This window comes from Sarcophilus harrisii, chromosome 3, assembly GCF_902635505.1.
Source record: "Sarcophilus harrisii chromosome 3, mSarHar1.11, whole genome shotgun sequence".
NCBI lineage: Eukaryota > Metazoa > Chordata > Mammalia > Dasyuromorphia > Dasyuridae > Sarcophilus > Sarcophilus harrisii.
In genome coordinates this window covers 242957748-242967040 of record NC_045428.1, presented here as the reverse complement: position 1 = coordinate 242967040, position 9293 = coordinate 242957748, and the positions used below count along the sequence as shown (strand labels likewise).

The window sequence follows — 9293 nt, the reverse complement described above, 5'->3', positions numbered from 1 at the left end:
GAATTGTCTATAACTGGAAAAGCAGGAGCAAGAACCCTGTTCTAATAAAACATGATTTAGTATTAGCAGAATTAGATACTAGATTTGATTCTTACTAGTTTTATAACCATAGATAAGTCATTTAGCCTCAAAACCTCAGTTACCTCAACTGGCAATAATAATATTTTCACTCCCTCCCTATGGTTCCCCCTTTAGAAGCTATCCCAATTTTCAGTCATGAGTTGAGACCCACAGACAACACACCAAAAGTTTCAAAGTATGCTCTTTATTGGCCCTCCTAAAACTATAATTCACATTCACCCACCACTGAATAAACCTTTAGTAATCTATAGACACAATTAGCTCAAAGCAAATGCCATAGTAAGAATAATAACTACAAATCTCCCACAAATACCCAAGGTCAATGGAAAGAGGAGGCACAAACTTAGGAAACACTGGTAGTAAGGCAAACACAAATAGAATACATATAACCAAGGAAACTCACACCTCCATTACTGCAGGGCCTCAAGGTCTTTCTTCACTCAATGGTTTTGGGTATCCTCTTGATATAGCATCTTTGTCAGAAAGTTCACCCAGCTGGCCATCCTGAATGTCCCTTTTCCTAGCTCCATGATTGACTCTTCAGAGCTAATTGTCTCTTTAATTCACAATTGGCTCTCTTTTCACTCCTTGATACTGTTTCTTGCTTAGAAATTTAATTGTATCTGTGTATCAATCTCTCCTCTAGAGGCTGGATGAGATGCCTTCCACAGATTGGTCAGCTCCACTGCAAGATACCATGACTATTGGATGGGGAGAAGAGAAAAGTCCTGTCACCCACTGCTTCCCTCTGTCGTAGGAGTCATATCCCACAAAGGTGCTTCTGACTTCCAAGGCTTCCACTATTCAGCTGTCTTCAGGGTTTGGCAGATTTTGATTTTTAAAAGCCATTAAGGGCATAACCAATCATTGGCCAGTGAATACCAAGTTCCTTTCTTATTCAATCAGAGAAGCATTTCCGCACTTATTAAGGGATATTAGGGAGTGGATACAGCTTTGAATTTCATTAACTTAAATTCATTTCCTCTGTCTTCTGCCCTTGATTTCTGCTATTATATCAACTGAGCTGGGATAGCGAGCAAATTGTCTTCCCGTTCCTCACTACCCACCTAACAGAATTATTGTGAAAAAATCATTTTGTAAATAGTTAAACAGTATGAAAATAAATTATTGTTCCAACTCTATCATTAATATGCTAATATCTCTATTGGTACAAATTATAGAGCATCCATGCTTTCTTATCTTGTATTATTCTTGACCATGTTCTCTTGCAAATTCTTCTAAAAAATTGCTAGAAACCTTCCCCTCAATCTTTTGAGTACAGAATATTGCTCTTGCTCTATTATCAGTCCACTTTTTTTTAAAACATCTCTTTTATATCCTTTATGCCATTTTTCTTTCACAATTCTTCACCAGTAATAGGTACTTAATAAATGCATTTGCTTAATTGATTTTGAAATACAACTGGAAAAGAGTAAGCTCTAAAATAATTTGTGTTGAGATAGCTAAAATAACTGTAAGGATGCCATTCCTTTCCCTCTTTCTCTCCCCTAAATCATATTTGACTCCAAGATATGTACTTCCTCATTATACACAATAGAGGATGAGTAGAGGTTTCTTTTCCATCATGAAAATCTAGATAGGGAATTTTCTTCCTGAGGCAATACCACTAAAGAAGCCAAAGCCAGGTTTGGGAAAGATGATGAGATGATGTTATCTTTTCACATGCTTATTAAATGGGTCCAACTGTGCCCATGAGAATGAATTCTGGTTGGAACTGGCATTATGGAATCCAGGCAAAGAGCTTGTCACCAAGCAAATCAGGTCAGAAATAAAGGTTAATTTCTATTGGTTATTTAGTATTTAACTTTCACAAAAGATAAGATTAAATATTCAGATTAATGAAATCCTAGCACCATAGAAATGAGCTGACAAGCATGTAACTGGGCACAAATTACATAAGCTTAGTAAGCTAAGATTTATTTGCTGGATTGAAGAGCATTATACTAGGATTAAATAAGATTTAAAAGAGATTTCTCTGCCTTTCAGGGAATTTTGTATCATACTAACAACATACTAAGAGGTAAGTTATGATTTCACATTATTTATTTTTAATGGATTAGTTACCGTTATTTCTTTTAGTGTTCAAGAAATTTTTAAAACTGGTAATTATTTTCATGGTACAATGCTTTTCTTTTTTCTCATGATAGACCCCTTTATACTATATGCTTAGAAAAATAATTGCAAATAGTCTTCTAAAGATATTAAGTAACATTTATATGAAATATAAGTAATTTTATTTCCCTATTTTTAATGTAGAAATGAAATAATATATTCTCCTTATATCCAAGGATAATAGGACCATCCTACTCTTCATTAGAGTAGGCCCTTGGAAATAAAAACAAGATGCTGTTTCACTGGCATTCTTGTGTCCAGTTACATAATGAATTTAATCCCTGAACAGTTCATGCTCAGATTCTATCCTTGCTACAATTTGTATTAAGGCTTCTCCAGCTATAGCCTTTTTTGGTGAATTAAAATCAAACCAAATAAATCATCCAGAATCTAAAACCTGAGATATCTGAGATTTGTCATTTGTAGCTATATCTTAAAGAATCTAGAAATTATGGTATTACTAGGTATGAAAAAGAATCTATTCTAACAGTTTTTTTCCAGAATGTTCCTAGATTCTTTGCTTTTTATTTTCTGATCTTCTTTTTCCAATTCTACAGAATGCTGGCCACAAACCTCAAAAATTTCTCTGACAACATTTCTTTTATAGCATTACGATTATGAAATAATTGACCCCTGATACTTTATTTCACAGGAGGCTGTGTTTTCTTGGAACTCATACAGAGCTTTAACAAGGGGGAAGCAAAAGGTGTGTTAAGGAGAATAATACAAATAAAATTTTATAAAATATTCATTTACTGTTCCAAGTAATTCCTTACCCCTTAAATGCATTTATGTGCAAAAGCATGTACAAGTACCACATTCCAGTATCGTTGCTAAGAAAACCCTAAATGGGTCACAGAGAATTGGGCATAAGTGAACAAAATAATTAATCCTTATCACAATTGATAATTTGATTAGCTTATGTTTGCATCCTATATGATTCTACTATATATAATAATTACATAATCATTTATAACCCTAATCTCTTTCCAACTTCAGTGTGACCCCCAAAAAATCTACTTTTGTAAAGACTGATAGAGAGAAATACGCACTTCTGAATAGACAAATACATTTCCTGAAAAGAAACCAATCAACAAATAATATTAAACTCCTGCTATGTGCCAAGCATTGAATTTGGAGATACAAAACTATAAATAGACCTTGCTGTGGGGGCTCTCAGTTTAGCTGGGGGGAATAATTTATACATACATACATACATACATATACATGCAAAAAAATAGATACAAGGTAATTTTGGAGGGAAGGCACTAATCAGAATTAGTAAAGATTCTTGATAAAGGTGGTTGAGTTTGAGTTTTAAAGAACAGTGGGGATGCTAAGAAGTATATGTGAAAAAGGAGTATGTTCCAGGGAGAGGGGACAATGAGTTCAAAGGTATGGAGACAATATGGAGTACCACATATGAAGAACAAAAAGAGGGTCTGTTGGGCTAGATCATAATTGTGTGTGAAGAAGAGTAAGATACAGTTGTAAGACACAACAAAATTTGAATAAGTCATAGTCCACTTGTATTAGAGTTTAAACTTCCCATCCCCCTTTACCCATTTTTCTGCCCTTAGTTTTTCATAGGCAAAGTCTTGGAAAACTTTGTAGGGAGATAAACTAAGCATACTACTAATATAAAAGTCATAGAAGAAAAATCAGTTTCTTCACCATCTGTTCCCATTCCTTGTCTTCTCCTGAAATGATTTCTCTTCAAGATTCCTGGGTAGCCCCAGGAAAATGTCCTCAGGATACTATTCCCAAGAGAAGTCTCCTTTGCTCTTTCAATGTCACCCTTATTCAGGCTGCACAAGCAATTATCTGCTCAGAACACAGCGAGAGTATGAATCCTAGAAATGGCAGTGTTAAAGGGAAAGATGCAAAGCAATGCATTATGTCACAGAACTTTGAGTAAATAAGTCATTCCAATTATTATAAATATCCAAATTAACCATAAAGAACAAATGAAGAAAGATGCTGTCTACATCTTGAGAAAGAATGTGATATATGTGACATCACATATACAGTGATATTCTATGATAAATAAAAGTATATATAAAATGACTATATATATGTATATATGTTTGTGTCTAATGGTAGCCATATCTAGGGTATGTAGTAGGGAAGAGGGGGAAAAAAAGGAGGGGGTAGATGTTTACATGATAACTTTATTAGAATAGCAAATTGTACATAACAGATTTGCAGTTTCATGTGCCATGTTTATTATTATTATTATACTATGTTATGGAAATGCTTGTTTTATTCCATAAATTTTAAAAAAATAAATAAATATTCATTTTTAAGTCACACTGGAGCTTGTGAACAATTACAACTCTGACAAGTGCTGTTTAGGATAGCTATGCCTTACTATTCCCCAACTTTTGTTTCTTTGGTTTCTCATAGAAAATATAGAAGGGAAATAATGTATATCTGGGGCTTCTAAGGGACTTTCACAACAGCTAATATAGTCCATCTTACTCCTCATAATTAATTTTTTGTTCTAACTAAACTAAATATTTTGGGATGTATTGTTCATTGTTCAACAATTAGTTCTCCAGGGGAAAAAAAGACATACTTTTATATTTAATCTGCATATATAATCTGCATTATGTAATACTGATCTCCATTTTTTAATCTAAAAAATCGACAAGAACAAAATCAAACCCTGATTTGATTACCAAGATGCCAACATACTGAATATTTAAGATTCTATCTCCTACCTCTCTGCTTTTCCTATTTTTCCTTATATCTTAAATGCTTTTCTTTCTCATCTCTGCCTTATAGAATATATGTTGTAGTTGTTCAGTCATTTCAGTCATGTCCATTTCTTTGTAACTCCATTTGGGGTTTTCTTAGTAAAGATATAGGCATGGTTTTCTGTTTCCCTCTTCAGCTCATTTTACAGATGAGAAAACTGAAGAAAGTAGGATTATTACAGCTGGTAACTGTCTGAGCTCTTGAACTCTTCCTAACTCAAAACCTGGCAGTCTTCAAAGCATAGTTATGAGATGATTGCTTTCCTTAATACCCAACACTATCTTTCTCTTGAAATTACTTTGCATATACTTTAATTTCTTGTGCACATATTGTATGTTCTCTCTCCTCTCCATTCCCTCTCCTAGATGGCAAGTAATTCAATATATGTTAAAAACATGTGCAATTCTTCTATAGATATTTCTACATTTATCATGCTGCACAAGAAAAATTGGATCAAAAAAGAAAGAAAATGAGAAAGAAAACAAAATGCAAACAAACTACGATAAAAAGAGTGAAAATGCTATGTTGTGATCCACATTCAGCCCCCACAGTCTTCTCTCTGGATGCAGATGTCTCTCTCCATCACAAGTCTATTGGAATTGGCCTGAATTATCTAACTCATTGCTGAAAAGAGCCATGTCTTACTTGATATAACTTTAATGGCTTATTTTCAAATCATTAATAACATACTCTCACTGCCCTTTTGCTTCCTACACAGATATGCTTCTGTTTGGAATTCTTGAGGCATATACTAGCTGAATGGCTTCATCACGTATCTGCCAATTTTATAACCCTATGGTTTGCCTTAGGTTTCATACAGTGGACTTAAATCTTCATGATTAGCAAACAAGCAGATAATAGAAAGGAGATCTTTTAAAATTATAATTATTAAGATAATTATAAAAGAGGAAACTGCCAATTATCACAAATATTCTTCAATACTGTACTAGAAATACTAGTAAGAGCAATAAGAAAAAAGACAATGAAGGAATCAGAATGAAGAAGTAAAATCATCTCTTTTGCAGATGAAATGATGATATACAAGGAAAATCCTAGAGATTCAACTAAAAAGTTAAGTGAAATAATTAATAATTTTAACAAAGTAGCAGGATATAAAATAAACTCATATAAATCATTAGCATTTCTATATATCGCCAATGAAGCCCTGCAAGAAGAGAAATTAAGAGATATTTCATTTAAAAGAAGTATAGACAATATAAAAGACAATATAAAAATACAAATATAAGAGTATACCTACCAAGACAAATCCAGGGATTATATGAACATAATTATAAAATGATTTTTATTCAAATAAAGTCAAATTTAAGTCATTGGAGAAATATTAATTATTCATGGGTGGGATGAACCAATATAATAAAAGCGATTCTACCTAAACTAATCCATTTCTTCAGTGCTATCCCAATTAATTACCCAGAATTCATTTGGAAGATCTAGTAGGGGCAGCTAGGTGGCAAAATGGATAGAGCACCAGCCCTGAAATCAGGAGGACCCGAGTTTAAATTTAGCCTCAGACTCTTAACACTTCCTAGCTGTGTGACCCTGGACAAGTCACTTAATCCCAATTGCCTCAGCAAAAAAGAAAAAAAAAGATCTAGTAATAAAATTCATTTGAAAGAACCAAAGGTCAAGAATATCAAAAGAATTAATGGGAAAAAAATGTAAAGAAAGCACCATCAGCTCTTAAATTGTATTATGAGATGGCAATTATCAAAACTATTGGATCCTTGCTAATAAATAGAATGGTGAATCAGAGGAATAGAGAAGATGTATAATACACAATAGTAAATGATTATAGTAATCCTATGTTTCATAAATGTAAAGATCTAAGCTTTTGGGATAAGAACTTACTATTTGATTTTAAAAATGCTGAGAAAACTGGAAATCAGTCAGACAGAAGCTAGATATAGGTCAATATTTTATACCATTCACCAAGATAAGATCAAAATAGATATATAATCAGAGACTGATATCATATGTAAATTAGAAGAATCTGGAATTTAGTAGTTGTCATTTTATGGATAGGAGAATTTATGAATAAACAAGAGATAGAGAGCATTGTGGCATGTAAAACAGATAATTTTAATTACATTAAATTAAAAAGATTGTGTTCAAGTAAAATCAATGTAGACAAGATGGAAAGAAGAAAATTTGAGGAAAAAATTTTATAGACAGTTTCAGGATAAAGACTGAATATCTCAAATATGTAGAGAACTGAGTCAAATTTATAAGAATATGAGTCATTCCCCAAATGATATGGATATCAGGATATGAAGATATTACTGGGTCAAAAGATATGAGCAGATAATTTTTGGAAAGAAAAAAATCAAAAATATTTGCAGTCAGATAAAAATGCACCAAATCATTAGTGATTAGAAAAATTCAAATTAAAACAACTGAGATATTATCTAATATCTATCAGATTGACTAAAGTGATAGAAGGGGAAATGACAAATGTTGGAGAGAGCAATCTGAAATTATTCCCAAAGGATTATAAAACTGTGTATATACCCTTTGACCCAGTAATAATACCACCATTAGGTCTGTTTCCAAAAGTGAGCAGGGAAAAAAGAAAAGAATTTACATATTCTAAAATATTTGTAGTAGCTCTCTTTGTGGTAAGAAAGAACTGGAAAATGAGGGGATGTCCATTGATCAGGAGATGGATATATAAGCTGTGGAATATGATTCTGACAGAATACCACTGTGTGGGAAGAAATGATGAATAGGTTGATTTTAGAAAAAAAAAAACATAAAAGAATTACATGAAATAATGCTGAGCAAAATTATCAGAATCAAGAAAACATTGTATACAGTAACAGCAATGTTGTTCAAACTGTGAATGACTGAACTATTATGAGTGATATGAACATTCAAATCAATGATAAAGGACTTGTAAAGGATGATGCTATCTCCCTCCAGAGAAAGAACTGATATATGGAAGTCTGTAGGGTATGGTTTCACATATATATCTATATCAAATGTTGGTCTTCTCTAATTTGGGGTCAAGAGAGGAGGGAGAGAGATACAACTCAGAACTCAAAATGTAACCAAAAATACAAAAATTCTTTTTTTTTATTATTATTTTTTTAAGGAGAACCCTTCCTTGACTTCCTGGCAATCCCCACATGTAAGTACATTTTCATTTGTATGATTCACCATCTGAAAATCAGCTTGAAAAAGATATGCTCAAAACAGTAGAAAGAGATGTTTTAAAATTGGAATGATTCTTTTTTTAAACCTTATTAATAATTCATTTTGTCTTTCTAATAGAAATTTGTGGGAAACATGTCCGTTTTATCCAATTTAACACAGACACTGGAAGATGTTTTCAAAAGAATCTTTATTACTTATATGGACAACTGGCGCAGCAACACAACAGCAGAACAAGAGGCTCTCCAGGCCAAAGTCAATGCTGAGAATTTCTACTACGTTATCTTGTACCTCATGGTGATGATTGGGATGTTCTCTTTTATTATTGTGGCCATCCTGGTGAGCACAGTGAAATCCAAGAGGCAGGAGCACTCTAATGACCCATACCATCAGTACATTGTGGACGACTGGCGTGAAAAGTACAAAAGTCAAATTATGAGTCTAGAAGATGCCAAAGCTACCGTTCATGAAAATGTTGATGCGACAGCATACAAAATGTCTCCCTGATGATTGAGAAAAGTTCAGTCATAAGACATGAAGCAATTGTCAGCTCTCTCTCTGCATATATATACATATATATATATATATACATTCATTTATAGGCACATGTGTGTTTAGTACACTGAATATGTATTATTTTAAGCAAATGCTTATTTGTATTAGTATTTTAGCTAAATAAGCAGCATGAGGATGTGCATGTGTGTATGTGTATGCATGTGTACATATATGCATGTGTGTATATTCCAAAGATAAAAGGAGTGAAACAAATTGATGGCTTGTTTGAGAGAAATTAAGTTCTTTCCTTTCTGATGAAACCTAGAGCAAGTCAGATAATAGACCAATCAAATGGAGTGGTATCTTAAACTATGTTTCTCCTATTTAATCTAGCATTTTATGTTATATACACCCTTTATTCTTTAGGCACTGTAAACTTCCTTCCCAAAAAAACAATAAAGTCAAATTTTGAAGCGAAAAGTTTTGTAAATGTGGATTTTTTTGTGTGTTTTTATGGTAATGTTTCCTTTTTTTTTTTTTTTTAGCATTTAAGTTCAGCAATAAACAAAAAATAAGCAAAGTCAAGCGGTCCCCCACAAACTCCGCAAGAATGGTTACAAAAAAACACAACCTGGTAATATACAGGACTCTCC

At 32.9% G+C, this 9293-nt stretch overlaps 1 protein-coding gene across 1 annotated transcript; it reads left to right on the top strand.

Annotated features, from left to right (window-relative positions):
* Nucleotides 1-8271: 8271 nt before the first annotated feature.
* On the top strand, nt 8272-9112 carry KCNE2 (potassium voltage-gated channel subfamily E regulatory subunit 2). Its single transcript, XM_003766937.2, has one exon. It carries the CDS (start codon nt 8281-8283, stop codon nt 8650-8652), a length of 372 nt encoding a protein of 123 aa, XP_003766985.1. The 5' UTR covers nt 8272-8280; the 3' UTR covers nt 8653-9112.
* Nucleotides 9113-9293: the final 181 nt, after the last annotated feature.

Coding starts and splice junctions, on each gene's coding strand:
- KCNE2 (XM_003766937.2), top strand. CDS start 8,281: ATGTCCGTTTTATCCAATTTAACACAGACACTGGAAGATGTTTTCAAA.